Raw genomic sequence first — 19,653 nt, forward strand, 5'->3', positions numbered from 1 at the left:
TTTTTTATTTATTTATGATAGTCACACACACACACAGAGAGAGAGAGAGAGGCAGAGACACAGGCAGAGGGAGAGGCAGGCTCCATGCACTGGGAGCCCGATGTGGGATTCGATCCTGGGTCTCCAGGATCGCGCCCTGGGCCAAAGGCAGGCGCCAAACCGCTGCGCCACCCAGGGATCCCGGTAACACCTTTTAAAATGCCATTAGTAATAACTCTACTAAAAAAAAAAAAGAAATAACTCTACTATACATTAGTCCTTAATAGAAGTACAAAACAATCATTAATTTGATTGGCAAGTATAACCTTTAAAAAAAGCGTAAGTAATTCTCAGGTTAATAAAGACCCTCTAACGAAATCTAGGAAAACTCAAAAATCTACTTCACTTTTCTATGAATCCTGCTAAACTAAGTGTCAACAGGGAGGCTAAATCATTATCCATTCAAAGTTTGTTAATAACAAAAACGAGTTCACATGAATGGGCCATTAATAAATTTTTATTTTGGGAGGGGGGATGGGGTAAATAGATGATGGGCATTTAGGAGGACACTTGTAATGAGCACTGGGTGTTACAGGCAAGTGATGAATCACTAAATTCTACCCTTGAAACTAATACTACATTACATGTTAACTAATTTGAATTCAAATAAAATCTAGAAAGAAAACAAAAACAAAAAATAAATTGTGATTCTGAAACTTTGTAAGAATTTTTATCCTAAGATTTTTATCGTCTTAATGGGACTTACAACTAAGAATCAACCTTAATTCATATTCATTAATTATTCATTCAAAAATGAAGGCAGTTAAAAATATTTTGTCAATTTAGTAATAACAGCTTTTACTGCCACCTCAAAGAAATTAAGATAATTATACAGACTTTTTTTTTTTTAAGATTTTATTTATTGGGGATCCCTGGGTGGCGCAGCGGTTTAACGCCTGCCTTTGGCCCAGGGCCCGATCCTGGAGACCCGGGATCGAATCCCATGTCAGGCTCCCGGTGCATGGAGCCTGCTTCTCCCTCTGCCTATGTCTCTGCCTCTCTCTCTCTCTCTCTCTGTGTGACTGTCATAAATAAATGAAAAAAAAAAAAAAGATTTTATTTATTAATGAGAGAGACAGAGAGAGGCAGAGACACAGGCAGAGGAAGAAGCAGGCTCCATACAGGGAGCCTGAAGTGGGCCTCAATCCCGGGTCTCCAGGATCACACCTTGGGCCAAAGGCGGCGCTAAACCGCTGAGCCACCCAGGCTACCCAATAATTATACAAATTTTTTTTTAAATTTATTTTTTATTGGTGTTCAATTTACTAACATACAGAATAACCCCCAGTGCCCATCACCAATTCACTCAATTATACAAATTTTTAAGTCAACATCTCAAACATCTTCTAATCTCCTCAAAACGGCATGAAGACAAATATAGAAAATCTGAGTTTTCATTTACTTAACAATGGAATTCAAAATTGCGAATAATATAAACAGTAAAAACCAAATGTGTTCAGCATTCAGAATGGTTAATCTAACTGGGCAAGTATCATATAAGAGGAAAAACATAGCATTAATAGCCAATCTAGTAATGAATTTTTTCACATTTTCAAATAAATTCTACATTGAAACCTCTGAATAAAATTGTTTAAACTCTGCAAATTTCAGAATGTTTCTACTATTCCAAAAATAGACTATATGAGTAACACAATTTATACCCTTCCAAACTGAAATTTACAAAGCAATCATTTGCTTTAAGTACAACTTCCTATGAGTTAATACCCACGAAGAAAGGGTAGTTGGAAACTATGTTCATCATTTTCTGTATTTTCATGTTTATTTCAAGTTAATGTCTTGGTACAGAAATAGGTATTTGTATTTTCTCAGTTTACAAAATAATTTGAACAGGAATCAAGAAATTTAGAAGTTAAAATTAATATTCCCTAATTCCTATTTACTTAACAAACATATATCTGTGTCATCACAATTATCACTACAGGAATTACTTCATCTACCAATTTTTACTTCTCAGAAAAGTGTACAAGCAGAACTGCAGAAACTTTAAAAAAAAAAATTTAAAACTCACTAGAGAAAAGTCTACAAAAACTGAAGTCAGCAAATGGTTGAAAACATGTCACCACAGCAACCCCAAAGACGATGATGAAGGGATGTACTTACGTTTCAAAACAACGATCCACGTTGTCAGACATCAAAAGCAGCATGCATAGCTGTTCAAGCGCTATTAGTTGCATGTCCCTTTCATCTCCCTGTCCCATCTGTAGCCATTCTAGCAATGTATCAGGATCCACATCTGCCATGGTTTTTTAAAAGCCTCTTTGCTTAAATTAAAAAAGTAAAAGGAAGAAGTCCTTTAAATATCCTTGACTGATCAGCGTGGGTCTAAAAAATTCTCTTTTACACCGGCTAGAACCAAATGTTCGTGGTGTCCTCCTGGAATTAGAAAAGACTCATAAGTATGTTTGGAGAGCATATTTTAATGCAGTTTTTCAACTTTATTCCTCCGATTTAACATTCATTTACCATACCAAATAAAAACCAGTTTTGCACTAGAGTATAAGCTGATTAGGTTGCTACTTAACTGGAAACCAGAGCTGTCTTTGTCAAATACAGTCAAACTTTAGGTCCCACTACTGCTATCACCAACGTCTGTGCCAAAAGGCAAAGAACACCTTACTAAAGGTTCTTTTTTTTTTTTTTTCCAGCAAACTCCTCCCCCCACCCCTCCACCTAAAACTGATCTTCTGATAAGGGTTAGATTCAGTATTTTGAGGAGATTCTAAGCACTTTGATCCAATCTCCCTCCAAATTAAGTTTCTGCTTTAAAATTATCTCCAATTCCACTAATTCTGCTTACTTCCCAATTTACTTTACTGCTTCTTATAAGATGTTCACATACAAACAATAATTAGATACAAGATAAATCCAGGAACAAAGGCTTGGTTAAGAATTCTGGCAGTCTTGGCAACTCTTAAAAGTTAAAAAAAAAAAAAAAGAAAAAGAAAAAAAAAGAAAATGCTAAAAGTAAGTGCAATGGACCAACACCTTACGGATCAGGATACAGGCCAATCTCCAGCCCTCTTTCTCCATCTCCACAGAATGGAGCAGTTGGTTAAAAACCAAACAAATAAAAAACAAAATAAAGCAGCAGCCCCAAGAGGCGAGTCATTTCAAACGCCGGTGAGCGCCTGGCCCGGCGGGCAGCTCTGGATCCCACGTAAGCCAGCTGCAGGGGCGCGAATCCAGCCGCGGGCCCGGGTGGGCACCCAACGGCGGCGACCCGCAGGGACGAGCCAACACTCCGGGCCCAGTCGAGCCCCGCGCCGGGAGGCGCAGGCACCGCGCTCGGGTTTCCTGGCACCAAACCCTGCTAAGTTAGCTACCTGCGTCTAAGGACCGGGAAGTTCTGGAGGGGACGCAGCGAGCCTCGGAGCCCGGAGCAGGCCGCCGGGCCGAGCAGGGCGGCGGGTCTCTCGGGAGCGGCGCCCGGAACTCCGAGGCTCGGGGGCACGTCCCTGGCCCGACCGGGAGGCGAGCCCTCCTCAAGGGCAAGGGGGGCTCCGGCTCAGGCAAACCAGGCTCCGGCTCGAGCCAGCCGGGGCCCGCCGCCCGCAGGGCCGGGGGAGGGGAACAAAGGGGCCAAGCGGGTCAGCCCGCAGCTGCCCGGCCGACCTCCCCCGCAGCCGGGGTCTCGCTCCCCGCACGCCGCTGGGCATCCCGGCCCCGGCCCCGGCCCCAGGCCGGGCCCTCCCCACCGCCACCGCCGAGGGCGCTCCCGCCCCCCCAGCCCTCAAGCTCGTACCCAAGCCGGTCGTCCCAAACGCTCCGGTCCAGTTCCACGCAGGCCGCGGGCAGAGCCAGGCCCGGCCGCGGCCCTCGAGTTACCAGGAAGCCGCAGGCCGCGCAGGTCGAGCCGGGCAGGCGGCACAGGAAAAGCCGCGCCTCGTCCCTCCCCTTCCTCCGCGGGGACCTGGTGACGGGGAAGCGAGAGGTTCCCCCGACCGGCGGCAGCCAGCGCACGTCCGGTCCCCGGCACGCGGCTCCTCAGGCCTGAAGCTCAGAGGCCCGCGCGGCGCTGCCGGCGGCGGCGGGGGCTGGCCGCGTCCATCGCGATCCCGGACGGGGAAGGGAGGAGGGTCGGGCGGGAGCGGGGCGGGAGCGGGGCGGGAGCGGGGCGGGGCAGCTGCGGAGGGCAGCCGAGCTCGGCGGAGGCGGAGCAAATCGGCTCTCCCGGCGGCGACCCCAGCGGCCGCCACGTGGGGCGCTGCGGAGACCCGGAGGCCGGCAGCCGGCGGCGCAGTCGGCCCAACCTGGGGCGCCGGGCGGCCGGACGCGTGGCCGCCACCCCCGGGACGCTCTGGCCCTGCTGGCCTCGGACTCCCTTGTCAGCTGTCGCTTTTCGGTCGCACTCGCGGTCCCAGCGGCCCCGCACACGGGTGCACGCCCGCGCAGCCCGCTGTGCCCCGCGCCTACACACGTCGCGCGCTCCCGCCGGGAGGCCCCACGCCCCACGCCCCACGCCCCACGCCCCACGCCGTAGCCGCGGCCGCCTGCCCGGGCCGAGCCGCCCCGCTCCCCCCGCTCCCCCCGCTCCCCCCGCTCCCCCCGCAGCTCCCTCCGCCCCGCGCGGCCGCGCTTCTCGCCGCCCTCCTCGCGCATGTGCGTCGCGGGAGGAAAGCACCTCCTGGGGGGCCCGGGAGGCGAGCCGCCCGCACTTCACCGCAAGGAAAACCTTTCACCACAACCCTGGACAGCAATCTTTTCGAGCATTATCTCCATCGCACTGATGAGAGAACTGAGGCTACAAAAGCGTAAATTCAGGCCCGGTGGCGTCCTGGTAAGCAGCTCCGCTGAGAGTGTGCCTTTGGCTTCTCCCTGTGGGTCGTGGTTATGCCCTTACAACGCTTTGTGTTTCACATGCTTTGAAAATAAAATATGCCTGCTTGTAAGTCACTCACTTGGAGAATTTTAGGACGTAGTTAATCGGTAATGTGACTTTTTTTTTTTTTTAATAAAAAACGAATCCCTTGGTTTGTGAGATAAGTAAACCCATACCTCAGGCACTTTCACTGCACTCTCCCCTTTTGATAACAAAAATATTACATAATAGTATTTGAATGGTGCTCCTTTAAGCAATTTGCATTTGCTTCAAGAACCAGTATTTTGGAAATTACAGATTTGCACTTCAAATACATATACACGCACAGGTCCCACTGTCACAAGTAATGATCCCTAGGACTCCTGTTAACAGTTCAAATCAAGAGAAAGGGGTACAGGACTCCACTGTCTTGTCACGACTACAACACATGAGAATAACTGTTTGGGAGCTATGACTGTGATGTGGAGATGCCAATGAAATATTCAAGGAGGAGGCCTTTCTGGACTTTGAAGAATGGGTGTAATATGGACAGTGGAGGGGGGCGGAGTACAAGCAAAGCCTGATCTCTTCTGACAAAGGAAAGAGGAACTGTGTGCCCCAAGCAAAGAATAAGCATTAAGCAATGAAGGGGAGAGAAGGGGAGGACTAAATTAAGCAGGGCCCTGAATGCCAGCTGCAGAATTTAGGCTTAGATAAGTAACGGGTTTTGGATTAGAACACTGACTAGAAAAATCAGTCTTAGAAAGATTGACAGAATGGCTAAAAGGAGCTACCAAGACAAGAAAATTAGCTGGGAGAGTGCTGAAATCCTCCAGTGGGGAGAGGGGGAGGAAGGGCCTCCTTATTGACAGTAAGAATGGAGAAAAGCTAAATCTAACAATTATTTTTCAAAAAGATATATCAAGAATTTAAATACTAACTTCAGAGGTTCCTGGGTGGCTCAGTGGCTGAGCGTCTGCCTTCTAGCTCAGGTCCTGATCCCAGGGCCCTGGGATTGAGCCCGCAGAGAGCCAGCTTCTTCCTCTGCCTATGTCTCTGCATATTTGTGTTTCTCATGAATAAATAAATAAAATCTTTTTTGAATAAATTAATTAATTAAAAATAAATTAATAATAAAAAACTGTTTTTTGTTTGTTTTTTTTTTACCTGCAGAGGACTTGGAAGCTAGGAAAATGATTATGCTATTAACAGAAAGCAGAAAAGTTAGAAGAGACTATGCTAATTTTTTTAAGGTTTATTTTCCTTTCTTCTATCACCATCTTTATTTGCATCACCTATCACGTACCCCAAAATGAATGACTGTAGTATGCTTTAAAGAAACCTTATCCAAAAAGTGCTATGACTTTCATTGCATTTTATTATATTATTTTAAATTCAAATATGAAATCCCAGAACAAGAGTACTAAAGTAGAATAATAAAGCCCTGATGAAAACAGAACATCTTCTGAAGGCAAATGACCAATCCTGAATATATGTCCCAAGAAACTGGGATATGTTTACATGTTAATACTTCATCTTGATGTCAAAATATAAGAATAATGGCCATTGGGGGGCGCCTGGGTGGCTTAGATGGTTAAGTGCCTGCCTTCAGCTCAGGTTGTGATTTCCCGGTCCTAGGATCAAGCTTTGCATTGGAGATCCCTCTAGACAAGGAATCGGCTTGAGGATCCTCTCTCCCTCTCTCCCTTTGCCCCTCCCCTGGCTCATGCTCACTCTCTCTCTCTCTCAAATAAATAAATAAATCTTTTTTAAAAAATGGCCATTGGGAAATGCTATGTACCAGACATGGTATAAGGCACAGTGAGCTACAGACCTCATCTTCAATAAGCTATATAAAGTCTAAGAGAAAGCAGATGTGAACACACTTCCCTTGTCTTCTTCCATGACAATACTTATCATGTAATATTGTCAAGTATACTGAGAACATCAAGGAGGTAATGACATGTCAGAAGACTTCAAAAATGATGTGTGAACTAGATCTCAAATGATCAGTTGGAGCTGGCCAGACATTAGGAAGACCATGTAGAGAGGCACAGAATTGTGAAGAGGGCTCCTCTTGGGGAAGCAGAGGAAAGAGATCACCTTTTGGGCATAGGCCCCAGTTTTATGAAGTATCTTCAATATACACAGTTAACTGGGATTGATTCACAGGTTCAGAAAGGAAGAGATCATTCAAATTTACACTCTTATCCCACTGACTGACATTACTATGAATTTTTAAAATAAACCCTATTATCTTAGAAATAACACAATTACATGGCATTACGTTTTTTATGTATTAAAAGCATCATTAGATGTAAACATTTCAAATATGCTACAAAAAATGTCTGGGCATTTCTTCAACTTTTAACTGGAAATGGGACTATCCCTGGCTTCTCTCAACTTCTGATAAGCTATAACTATGAAAGATTGTGACCATTTGGGAACAACAGGAAATGAAATTTGGCTAGAACCTAGGGTAGAGTTAGTAGCTGGAAGAGAACATTGAAGTTAATTGGAATTCGTTTTCTAGAGGTCTTTAAACACCATGTTCAGGAGTCTGAAGTTTGTCCTTTGGGCAATGGGGAGCCTTTGGACATTTTAAACAAAGGAGCACTATGATATAATGCAAGTTTTTGGATTATTAGCCATCTTCAAGTTAAAAGTGATTTCCATAAGGGTGCCTGGCTGGCTTGGTCAGTAGAGCATGTGACTTTTAATATTAGGGTTGTGAGTTCAAGCCCCACGTTGAGCTTACTTTAAAAAAATTTTTATAGACAAACAGGAAAAAAAACCATAAAATTGATTTCTGTAAAGCTTTACAGTTGGCAAAAGACTTTCACAAAAATTATTTAATCCTCCTGTATTATTTAATATATATGAAAAATGATCTAACAATATCAGCATAAGCATTATCTTTATTTTACATAGGAGAAAAAGCTCAGAGAAGTTAAGTGACTTGCTTCCCGTCTCACAGCTAGTAAATGACAGGTCTAGTTCTCAAACCCAGGCTTTCAACTCTTTGGCTCTTAGAATCCGAAAGAATAATCAAGATAACCTGGGGTGCCTGACTAGCTCACTCGGGGGAGTATGCAACTCTTTATCTCAGGGTTGTGAGTTCAAAGCCCCACACTGGATATAGTGATTACTTAAATAAATAAACTCAAAAAAAAAAAAAAAAAAGATAACCCATTTTTACCTTCCCTCATGCTGAAAACAAAAACAAAAAAGCAATATAGCCATCTGTGCCATCCCTGACTTGCTTTCTGGATTCTTCTATAATATTTCCAGTGTTGGGAAATTACTACTTCATGAGGCAATGCATTTTACTTTCATCTACCTGCTTCAATTACTAAAAGGTAGTATGGTGAAAAGATTATACACATGAGAGTTGGCCGAGCAATGTATGAAAACCAGTTCCCATTTTCCTAGCTTGGTGAACTTGGCAAATTATTTAATCCTTCCAGACCTCCGTTTCTTCATATGTAAAATTAGGATAAACACAGTAGTAATCAGAGGGATGTTAGAAGAATTGAAGGAGATTATGCATGGAAAGAACCTAGGCCAGTAGTTCCCAACCCCAGCTGCACATTAGATTCACATGGGGAAATTTTTTTTTAATAGGCTATTTTTTTACAGCTGTTTTAGGTACAGCAAAATTGAGCAGAAAGTACAGAAACATATTTGAAATGTTTACATTTAAGGATGCTTTGTTTATATTTCCCTATATCCCTTGCACATGCACAACCTTCCTCACTATCAAAATCCCCCACCAAAAAATCAAAAACAAAGAAAAACAAAAACAAAATCCCCCACCAGAGTTGCAATCAGTGAATCTGCATTGACACATCACTATCACTCAAAATCCGTGGCTTACATTAGGATTCACTCTTGGGGGCAGCCCGGGTGGCTCAGCAGTTTAGCGCCGCCTTCAGCCCAGGGTGTGATCCCGGAGACCCCGGACCAAGTCCCATGTCAGGCTCCCTGCATGGAGCCTGCTTCTCCCTCTGCCTGTGTCTCTGCCTCTCTCTCTCTCTCTCTCTCTCTCTCTCTCTCTCTCTCTCTCTCTCTTCTCTCATGAATAAATAAATTTATTAAAAAAAAAAAAAGAAACCTTTGGGGAAAAAAAAAGGATTCACTCTTGGTGTTGTACATTCTGTAGGTTTTGGCAAATGAAATGTATCATGACACATTTTCATCATTATAATATCATACAGAATAGTTTCATTGCCCTAAAAATCACCTATGTTCCATCTATTCAGCCCTCCCTCCCCGGTATCCCTGGCAACCATAAATCTTATTTACCGTGTCTATAGTTTTGCCTTTTCCAGAATGTAATATAGTTAGAATCAGATAGTATGTAGCCTTTTTGGCTTCTTTCACTTAGTAATATGCATTTAAGTTTCTTCCATGTCTTCTCATGATTTAATAGCTCATTTGTTTTAGGACTGAATAACAGTCTGTTGTCAGGATGTACCACAGGTTATTAACCCATCCACCTACTGAATATCTTGGATGCTTCCAAATTTTGGCAATAGGAGTAAAGCTGCTATAAACAACCATGTATAGTTTTTTTTCTCTTTCTTTATGTGCAGGTTTTTATGTGGACATAAACTTTAAACTCATTTGGATAAATATCAAGGAACATGATTGCTGGATCATATGGTAAGAATATATTTAGTTGGGTTTTTGTGGGTTTTTTAAAAAGATTTTATTTAGGGGCACCTGAGTGGCTTAGTCAGTTAAGTGTCTGCTTTTGGATTAGGTCATAATCTCTGGCTGGAGATCCTAGGATGGAGCCCCACATTGGGCTCCCTGCTCAGCGGAGAGCCTGCTTCTCCTTCTCCCTCTGCCCCTTCCCCACCACGGCCATTTGTGCGCTCTCTCACTCACTCTCTCTCTCTCTCTCTCAAGTAAATAAAATATATTTTTTTTAGTTTTTATTTATTTGAGAGAGAGAGCACAAGCATGAACTGGGGAGGGGCAGTGTGAGAGGAAGAGGGACAAGCTGACTCCCCAGCATATGGAGCCCAACTTGGGGCCAATACCAGGACCCCAAAATCATGACCTGAGCTGAAGTCAGATGCTTAACTAATTGGGCCACCCAGGTGTTCCAGAATATGTTTAGTTTTATAAATGCCAAACCGTCTTCCAAAGTAGCTGTACTGTTTTCCATAAGTAATGAATGCGAGAGGATCCCTGGGTGGCGCAGCGGTTTGGCGCCTGCCTTTGGCCCAGGGCGCGATCCTGGAGACCCGGGATCGAATCTCACATCGGGCTCCCGGTGCATGGAGCCTGCTTCTCCCTCTGCCTGTGTCTCTGCCTCTCTCTCTCTCTCTCTCTGTGTGACTATCATAAATAAATAAAAATTAAAAAAATAAATAAACCCACTGTTAAAAAAAAAAAAAGTAATGAATTCGAGTTCCTATTGCTCCACTTTCTCAGCAGCATTTGGTCTTGTTATTGTTTTGGATTTTGTCCACTAATAGGTGTATAGTGGTATCATATTGTTGTTTTAATTTGCAACTCCCTAATGACATATTATATTGGACCTCTTTTCATATACTTATTTACCATGTGTATATCTTTTCTTTTTAAGATTTTATTTATTTATTCATGAGAGACACACACAGAGAGAGAGGCAGAGACACAGGCAGAGGGAGAAGCAGGCTCTGTGCAGAGACAGCCTGATGTGGGACTCGATCCCAGGACTCCAGGATCATGCCCTGAGCTAAAGGCAGGCGCTAAACCACCGAGCCACCCAGGGATCCCCACCATGTGTATATCTTCTTTGATGAGGTATCTGTTTGGATTTGTTGCCCATTTTTAAATTAGATTATTCATTTATTTATTGTTGAATTTTAAAAGTTCTTTTTTAAGTAGATTCCACACCCAGCTTGAAGAACTCTTTGTTTATTGTCATAATAGTTTTTATCAGATGTGTTCTTGTAAATTTTTCTTCACCTGGGGAGCTTTTAAAATGTCAGATGCCAGGGTGCTTGGGTGGCACAATCAGTTAGGCAACTGTCTCTTGGTTTCAGCTTCATGGTCTCAGGCTTGTGGGATCAAGCTCTGAGTCGGGCTCTGCACTTAGCAAGAAGTATGCTTGGGATTGTGTCTCTCTCTGTCCTTCTGCCCCTCCTGTTCATTCCTATTTCTGTTCTCTCTCTCTCTCTTTCTCAGATAATAAATAAATCTTTAAAATGTCAGATGCCTACACCACATCTCAGACCACTTTGTCAGAATCACTAAAGGTAAGATCCAACCATCAGTAATTTTTAAAGTGTTCTAAGAGACTCTAATGTATAGCCATTGGCCTAAGTCAATACAATAATAATATTTAAGTATAATTATAGGAATACTTGTTTTATTACTGCAGATAGATTTTATTGCCACTTACCGTGTCCTAACACTATTCTAAATATATTACAAGTATTACTTCACTATGAGTATTGACTACTTTGACTTATGATCTGTGTGACCTTGGTCTTTCTGAGCTTTGTTTTACTAATCTGTAAGACTAAGATAATAATAGAAACTAAAGCCCTCAATGAATAATTATAGTAAACAAGATAATGCATATAAAACCATATCATATATTAAATACTCAAAAATGTCAGCTGTTAATATTATTGTACTATTAGTTCTGCTGTCTAGTGTGGCATGCTAGGTCTGCTTCCTCTTCCATAGGACAGGTCATGAAACAGTCAAAGACAACAGTCATGTTCCCATGGCCTCTCTTCTCCAGGCAAAACAAGTCCAGTCCTTTCAACTGTTTTACGCTCCTTGGGCATGTTCCAGCTTCTCCATGTTCACTAACTGAAACAGTGCTTCCAATGAGGTCAGACCAGAACAGAGGAGTGGAGACTTTTTTACATTGAGTTAGGAGGGTGGTAATCACATCACTCTTTTGGCTCACACAGAGTTTGCAATAAACTAAAGTTTTAATGTCCTGCTCCCTGAACATCCAAGGCAGTTTTCCTTCAAATTTTTAATATGATATTTTGGTCTTTAATATTTAAACTATTGAAAGTATTTTTTCATTCTCAGTGTTGCATTCTGTGGCAATCTCCTTGAATCTTCATCAGATGCTACAATGTACCTTCCATACCCTCAGACTCTTTATAAGAAATCAGTTAAAGGTATTCAACAGGACATGGCCATAATGAAGGCTTTGGCATATTACAAACCTTTCACCAAGCAGTTATTTATCCATTAAGTAACATTCTCTGGGTATAGTTGTTCAGGCAACTAGGACTTTACCTCGTGACTTTACCTAACAACATTATCACCTGACCCACTTATCTCTTTCATGGCAGTAAGAACTTTAATATACTTTAATTTTTAAAATGGCAATATTAAGAAAATTAAAAATCAAAATTGAATTTTGTAGTACAGAATGAACACATTTGTATGTAAGATTTTTTTTACCTTTTTTGTAAAGATTTTTATTTATTTATTTGAGAGAGAGAGCACATGTGCACAAGACGGGGGAAGGAGCAGAGGGATAAGCAGACTTTCTGCTGAACAGGGAGCCCAGCATGGGATTCCTGGGCCTCCATCCCAGGACTCAGATCATAATCTGAGCTGAAGGCAGACGCTTAACTGAGAGCCCTGTATCTAAGATTTTAAAGGAAATCTTATCAAATGGCTTCTTGAAATTCATTTCAACTATGGCATCCCAATACTAATATTTGGGGAAGTTAAGCATCTGCCTTTAGCTTAGGGCTTAGGGCATGATCCTGCAGTCGCAGGATCGAGTCCCATATTGGGCGTCCTGCATGGAGCCTGCTTCTCCCTCTGCCTGTGTCTCTGCCTCTCTCTGAGTCTCTCGTGAATAAATAAATAAAATCTTTTTTAAAAAAATAAAAATTAAAAGGAAGTCTTATTTTATTTGCAACTTTATGTCTAATTTTATCTCAAAATTAAAAGTTAAAGAACACAGTAAGTTTAACTTGAGATAACAAATTCTTAGTAATGCTGTCTTCTAGGAACCACTCTTCCAAAGATTTCAAAAATAATGTATTTAAAAATACATTATAGAATTTTGACAATTTATTACAAGATTCACTGTATCCAATATATATCCCTTGGTAATGAAGACAAAAACCAAATTATAGGTGTAAAAGCTGTGTGTTTTATATTCCTAGATAGCTGTTCTTGCTCCAAGATTAAAAAACTCTTCTATAATTTGCTGTTGGTAAAATCCTATATCCTTCATCTTGAGGAAAATTATTCTAGTGGATAGTTTATTCTTCTTTAACATACTTGAGTGCATAATAGTTGCTTTATAGGTTTAGAGAAAAAGTATGATCTGCTTTACAAAAATTCATTCAATAAAAAACTTTCAGGCTGCCTGAGTGGCTCAAGGTTGGTTAAGCATCTGCCTTCAGCTCAGACCATAATCTCAGGGTCCTGGGATTGAGCCTCGCACTGGGTTACCTGATCAGCAGAGAGCCTGCTCCTCCCTCTCCCTCTGCTATTCCCCCTGCTTGTACTCTCTCTCTCTGTCAAATAAATAAATAAAAATGTTTTTAAAAAACCAAATTTCCAAGAACCTAACTTTTGTAAGGAATTATATGCTCTAATTACAGATTTCAAAATGTGTATTGGGGAAAACCTTACATAATAAATTGTATATATTTGAAGTTTCTCCTTATGGATATTTGCCATTAAGGAATTATTATTAATTGTTTTTATGTTATCTATTATAATGGTATAAGGTTATATTTTCTTTAAAAGAGTCATTATGGGCAGCCCGGGTGGCTCAGCGGTTTGGCGCCGCCTTCGGCTCGGGGCCTGATCCTGGAGACCTGGGATCAAGTCCCACATTGGGCTCCCTGCATGGAGCCTGCTTCTCCCTCTGTATGTGTCTCTGCTGTCCTCTCTCTCTGTCTCTCATTAATAAATTAAAAAAAAATTTTTTTTAAATAATAATTTGGGAGTATCTGAGTGATTCAGTTAAGCATCCAACTCTTGATTTCAATTCAGGTCATGATCTCAGGGTCATGGGATTGAGCCCACGTTGGGCTCCAGGCTGGGTGTATAACCTGCTTGAGATTCTCTCTTTCTCCCTCTCGTTCTGCCTCTCCCCCAAAATAAATAAATCAATCTTAGAAAAAGAATCTATTTCTTTGTTTCTCTTTTCTTTGCTCGTTTGTTTTGTTTCTTATATTCCACCTGAGTGAAATCATACGGTGTTTGTCTTTCTTTGATGTTTTTCACTTACCATTGTTATACTCTCTAATTCCATCCATGCTGTTGCAAATGGCAAGATTTCATCCTTTTATATGACTGAATAATATCCATTGAATATGTATACCACATCTTTATCCATTTATTTAATGATGGACACTTGAGCTGCTTACATAATTTACATAATTGTAAATAATGCTGCAATAAATATAGGGGTGCATGTATCCTTTTGAATTAGTGTTTTTGTATTCATTGGGTAAATACCCAGTAGTGTGATTACTGGATTGTAAGATTGTCCTATTTTTAATTTTTTGAGGAACCTCCATACTGTTTTCCACAGTGGCTGTACTAGTTTGCATGCCCACCAACAGTGTAAGAGGGTTCCTTTTACTCCACGTTCTTTTTTTAAAAAATATTTTTTTTATTTATTTGAGAGAGACAGAGAGGGCACAAGTGGGGTGGGAGGGGCAGAGGGAGAGGGATAAGCAGACTTCCTGTTGAGCAGGAAGCCCAGTGCAGGGCTCAATCCCAGGACCCTGAAATCATGACCGGAGCAAAAGGCAGAGGCTTAACCAATTAAACCACTTAGTACTCCCTTTTCCTCGACATTCTTGATAAGACTTGTTGCTTCTTGTTTTTTATTTTTGCCATTCTGACAGGTGTGAGGTGATATCTCACCATAATTGATTTGCTTTCCCTGATTGATGAGTGACGTTGAGCATCTTTTTTTTTTTTTAAGATTTTGTTTATTTATTCATGATAGACAGAGAGAGAGAGAGAGACAGAGACACAGGCTCAGGGAGAAGCAGGCTCCATGCACCGGGAGCCCGATGTGGGACTCGATCCCGGGTCTCCAGGACCGCGCCCTGGGCCAAAGGCAGGCGCCAAACCGCGGCGCCACCCAGGGATCCCTGAGCATCTTTTCATGTCTATTGGCCATCTGGATGTCTTTTCAAGATATGTCTGTTCATACCTTCTGCCTGTTTTTTAATTGGATTATTTGTAGTTTTAGCATTGAGCTACCTAAGTTCTTTATATATTTTGGATACTAACCCTTTATTGGATGTCATTTGCAAATATCTTCTCCCATTAAGTAGATTGTCTTTTAATTTAGCTGATTATTTCCTTTGCTGTGCAGAAGCTTTTTATTTTGATGTAATCCCAATAGTTTATTTTAGCTTTTATTTCCCTTGCCTCAGGAGACATATCTAGAAAAATGTTAGTATGGCCAATGTCAGAGAAATTCATGCCTGTATTCTCTTCTAGGATTTTTATGGTTTCAGGTCTCACACTTAGGTCTCTAATTCATTTTGGTTTTTTTTTTTTTAAGATTTTATTTATTTATTCATGAGAGACACAGAAAGAGAGAGGCAGAGATATAGGCAGAGGGAGAAGCACACTCCAGGCAGGGAGCCCAATGTGGGACTTGATCCTGGGACTCCAGGATCATGCCCTGAGCTAAAGGCAGACGCTTAAACGCTGAGCCACCCAGGCATCCCATAAACACTGAGCCCCCCAGGCATCCCATTTGGTGGGGGGGGGGGGCTTATATTTGTGTATGGTGTAAAAAAGTCATGGGGTTTCATCCTTTTGCATGTAGATGTCCAGTTTTCCCAGCATCATTTGTTGAAGACACCATCTTTCCCATTGCAAATTCTTGCCTCTTTTGTCAAAGATTAAGTGACCGGATAATCATGGTTTTGTTTCTGGTTTTTCTATCCTGTTATATTGATCTTTGTGTCTATTTCTGTGCTAGTATTAATGAAAGATAGTTGGAAGAAAGGCAGGCAGGGATAAGGGGCCCCTAGCCCTAAGAGGAAACCACCCTTATTGTTAATATTAATGTTTTCCATGGCTGCTTTCCTTCAGCCATGAGGATTGTGATGAAAGAATTTTATATCACCGGAGAAGGAGACCTCCATCCTTTCCCACGTGATAGGTAGATGACAAAAACTTAATTGGGTGATAGGCTCATAGAGGGTTAATCAGATTACAATAGCCCACTAACAAACCCATAGAAAGCCCTAGACTTAGAAACTTTAGTGGCGGGGATCCCTGGGTGGCTCAGCGGTTTAGAGCCTGCCTTCGGCCTGGGGTGTGATCCTGGAGTCCCAGGATCAAGTCCTGCGTCCAGCTCCCGGCATGGAGCCTGCTTCTCCCTCTGCCTGTGTCTCTGCCTCTCTCTTTCTCTCTCTCTCTCTATATATATATAATAAATAAATAAGTAAATCTTAAAAAAAAAAAGTCAGCCACTTAACCAACTGAGCCACGTTGGTGCCCCACAAATTATGATCATATTATTAAACACTATAAAGTTAGTATGACATTAAACAAGTCTTAAGCCTTTTTCTTGGACTTCTTACATTACCAAAATCCAAAATTCATCTACCTATCACTATCCAAACTCTTGTGCGATTGACAGTTTTTTTTTATCCCTTTTATCAGCTAACTAAAGAATCTTAGGGCTAGACTTTAATTACCCAAGCCAGGAAAACTAGCTGGTTTTCTTCAGCCCTGAGGATTAAAATTCTATTCTCAGAGATCAGTGTGTCTATGATACCAGAGTTAAAGAGGTGAGTAGTTATTCAAGTGAAGCTGCTTTGGAGAAAAATCCATCTAGGTGGTTCAAAACCAGTATTATCTTATACTTTCCCGGAGGTCATTTGCCATAAGTATCTGAATCCTTGTTTAGAAGACCTAACAAGGGGGGATCCCTGGGTGGCGCAGCGGTTTGGTGCCTGCCTTTGGCCCAGGGCGCGATCCTGGAGACCAGGGATCGAATCCCACGTCAGGTTCCCCGTGCATGGAGCCTGCTTCTCCCTCTGCCTCTGTCTCTGCCTCTCTGTCTCTCTCTGTGCGACTACCATAAATAAATAAAAAAATTTAAAAAAAAGAAGACCTAACAAGGTAAATTAGAATTTAATATAAACTTGGAACCCCAAAAAAAAATAAAATAAAATAAAATAAAAATAAACTTGGAGCCCATGGAATATTGTTTGACTTACTAAGCAAATGCCAAGGCTTGAGAGCCCCTGCAGACTATATATATATGTATTATTAATGTGGGAATGTGGATATGCTGACAGAGATTAAAGCAGTGAGTTTCTTGACCAAGGAAATTAACCACCAAGTTTTCAAGGAAATGATATCTATACTAGTATTTCTTTGACAATCATCATGACTGTATGATTTCAAGGTTTTTTATTATTCAGTTTCTTTAGGTTTATATTCAGTTTTCTGACGTGTATATCATATATTTTTATATATGCATATATATACATATTTATGACTGATTCTGGAACATTTTCATCACCCTAAAAAGGAAACCCCATACCCATTAGCAGTTATTAGTATTACATTCTCTCCAAGACCTAGTACCTGGAAACCATTAATCTACTTTGTATCTCTACAGATTTGCCTACTCCGGATATTTCATATAGATAGTATCATACAATATGTGTCCTTTTATTTTTTTTTATTTTTTTTTAATTTTTATTTATTTATGATAGTCACAGAGAGAGAGAGCGAGAGAGAGAGGCAGAGGGAGAAGCAGGCTCCATGCACCGGGAGCCCGACGTGGGATTCGATCCCGGGTCTCCAGGATCGTGCCCTGGGCCAAAGGCAGGTGCTAAACCGCTGCGCCACCCAGGGATCCCTATGTGTCCTTTTATTTTATTTTTTTTTTAATTTTTTTTATTTATTTATGATAGTCACAGAGAGAGAGAGAGAGAGAAAGGCAGAGACACAGGCAGAGGGAGAAGCAGGCTCCATGCACCGGGAGCCCGATGTGGGACTCGAACCCGGGTCTCCAGGATCGTGCCCTGGGCCAAAGGCAGGTGCCAAACTGCTGCGCCACCCAGGGATCCCCCTTATGTGTCCTTTTATATCTGGTTTCTGCCATTCAGCATTAGGCATTCAGGGTTCATCCATATAGCATGTATCACAACTTTCATTCCTTTTTATGGCTGAGTAATAATCCATTGCATGAATATAACACATTTTCTTATTCTACCCATCAGTTCATGAACATTTGGCTATTATAAATAATGCTGCTATGAATATTCATGTACAATACCTTGGATATATAGACATGTTTTCAATTCTCTTGGGTAATCTACTTAGGAATGGAACTGTTAAGCTATATTGTTTAGCTTTGAGAAGAACTCTCAAATGTTTTCCAAAGCAGTAGTACATTTTACATCCCCACCAACTGTGTATGAGGATTCTACACCTGTTATTTATCTGTCTTTTTTTTTTTTTTTTACTAATAGTTGTGAAGTAGTATTACATTTTGATTTGATTTTGATTTGTTTGTTAACTAATGATGTTTGATGTTGGGCTTCTTTTTCTTTCTTTTCTTTCTTTCTTTCTTTCATTTTTTTTTTTTTTTTTGAATGTTGGTGTGTTGGTGGGGTCCATAGCTGGCCAAGAAAGAATTCTTGAGACATCTTCATTCCAAAATGGTGGGTTTTTTAAAGCACAAGGACAGGACCTATGGACAGAAGAGCTGCTGTTGCTGCTGCCTGCTGCTCCCTGCTGCCTCGGGATTGTGAGGAGCAATTGATCATATACCTTGGGGTTGGAAGAAGTAAAAATAAGGGAAGTTCCGAAAGGACTTTCGTATGTTAAAGAAGACTCAGGATACTGGAGGAATGTTATAATCTGCCTATTACAAGTATTTGTCAATGGGCTGCAGGTTATGAGGAGATTTAATTTTATCTACATTTCCTTCTGCCTGTTTCCTACATCAATGTTGAGCATCTTTAGTGTGTTTATTGGCTGTTCATATATCTCCTTTGAAGAAATGTCTATCAAAATCCCTTACCCTTACCCATTTTTAAATTGGGTTATTTTTTCATTGCCGAGTTGTAAGAGTTCTTTGTATATTCTGGATGAAAGTTCCTTGTCAGATAAATAATTTGCAGATATTTTCTCCCCATTCCATGGGTTGCTTTTTCAATTTCTTAATGGTGCCCTTTAAAGCACAAAATTTTAAAATTTTTGTGAAGTCTGATTTATTTTTTATTTTGTCACAGGTAGTTTCAGTACCTAATAAACCATTATCTAATCCAGGATCATGGAGATTTACACTTACGGTTTCATCTAAGAGTTTGTTTAAGCTCTTACATTAAGGTTTATGATCCACTTTAAGTTCATTTTCATATATATTGTGAACTACAAATCAAACTTTTGTTTTCTCTTTTTGGTACAGGGATATCCAGTTGTCTCAGCATCATTTTTGTAAAGACTGTTCTTTTCCCATAAATTTCTTGGCACCCTTGTTGAAAATCAACTGACCATAAAAATAAAGTTTATCTGGACTGTCAATTCTGTTTCATTGATCTCAATTCCTATCCTTATTCCAATACTACCCTCGCTTGATTACTGTAGCTTTGTAGTATGTTTTGAAATCAGGAAGTGTGAGTCCTCCAACTTTGTTCTTTTTCAAGATCATTTTAGCTATTCTAGATTCCTTGCATTTCTATATGAATTTAAGATCACCTTGTCAGTTGCAAAAGCAAACAAAAAACAACAACGAAACCAGCTCTGATTTTGATAGGGATTGCATTGAGTGTTTACATCAATTTGGCCTGTATTGC

General features: G+C 41.2%; 1 protein-coding gene and 1 long non-coding RNA gene across 10 annotated transcripts in view; one reads left to right on the forward strand and one right to left on the reverse strand.

Annotated features, from left to right (window-relative positions):
* The window catches only part of HECTD1 (HECT domain E3 ubiquitin protein ligase 1), a 93,732-nt gene extending 89,598 nt beyond the window's left edge, over positions 1–4,134 (reverse strand). For all 9 annotated transcript variants that reach the window (XM_072838136.1, XM_072838135.1, XM_072838133.1 and 6 more), the window contains exons 1-2: positions 3,803–4,134; positions 2,161–2,433 (exon numbers count right to left, since the gene is read on the reverse strand). In XM_072838136.1, coding sequence (XP_072694237.1) covers positions 2,161–2,300 — 140 coding nt within the window. In that variant the 5' untranslated portion in view covers positions 2,301–2,433; positions 3,803–4,134. The remainder of the gene's footprint in view (positions 1–2,160; positions 2,434–3,802) is intronic.
* A 472-nt stretch (positions 4,135–4,606) lies between these two features.
* Positions 4,607–19,381, forward strand: LOC140639781 (uncharacterized). Its single transcript, XR_012036406.1, has 4 exons — positions 4,607–4,837; positions 9,454–9,523; positions 11,042–11,112; positions 18,475–19,381. It is a non-coding gene; the product is annotated as an uncharacterized lncRNA (long non-coding RNA).
* Positions 19,382–19,653: the final 272 nt, after the last annotated feature.

The sequence above is a fragment of the Canis lupus genome, chromosome 9 (assembly GCF_048164855.1).
Source record: "Canis lupus baileyi chromosome 9, mCanLup2.hap1, whole genome shotgun sequence".
NCBI classification, from domain to species: domain Eukaryota; kingdom Metazoa; phylum Chordata; class Mammalia; order Carnivora; family Canidae; genus Canis; species Canis lupus.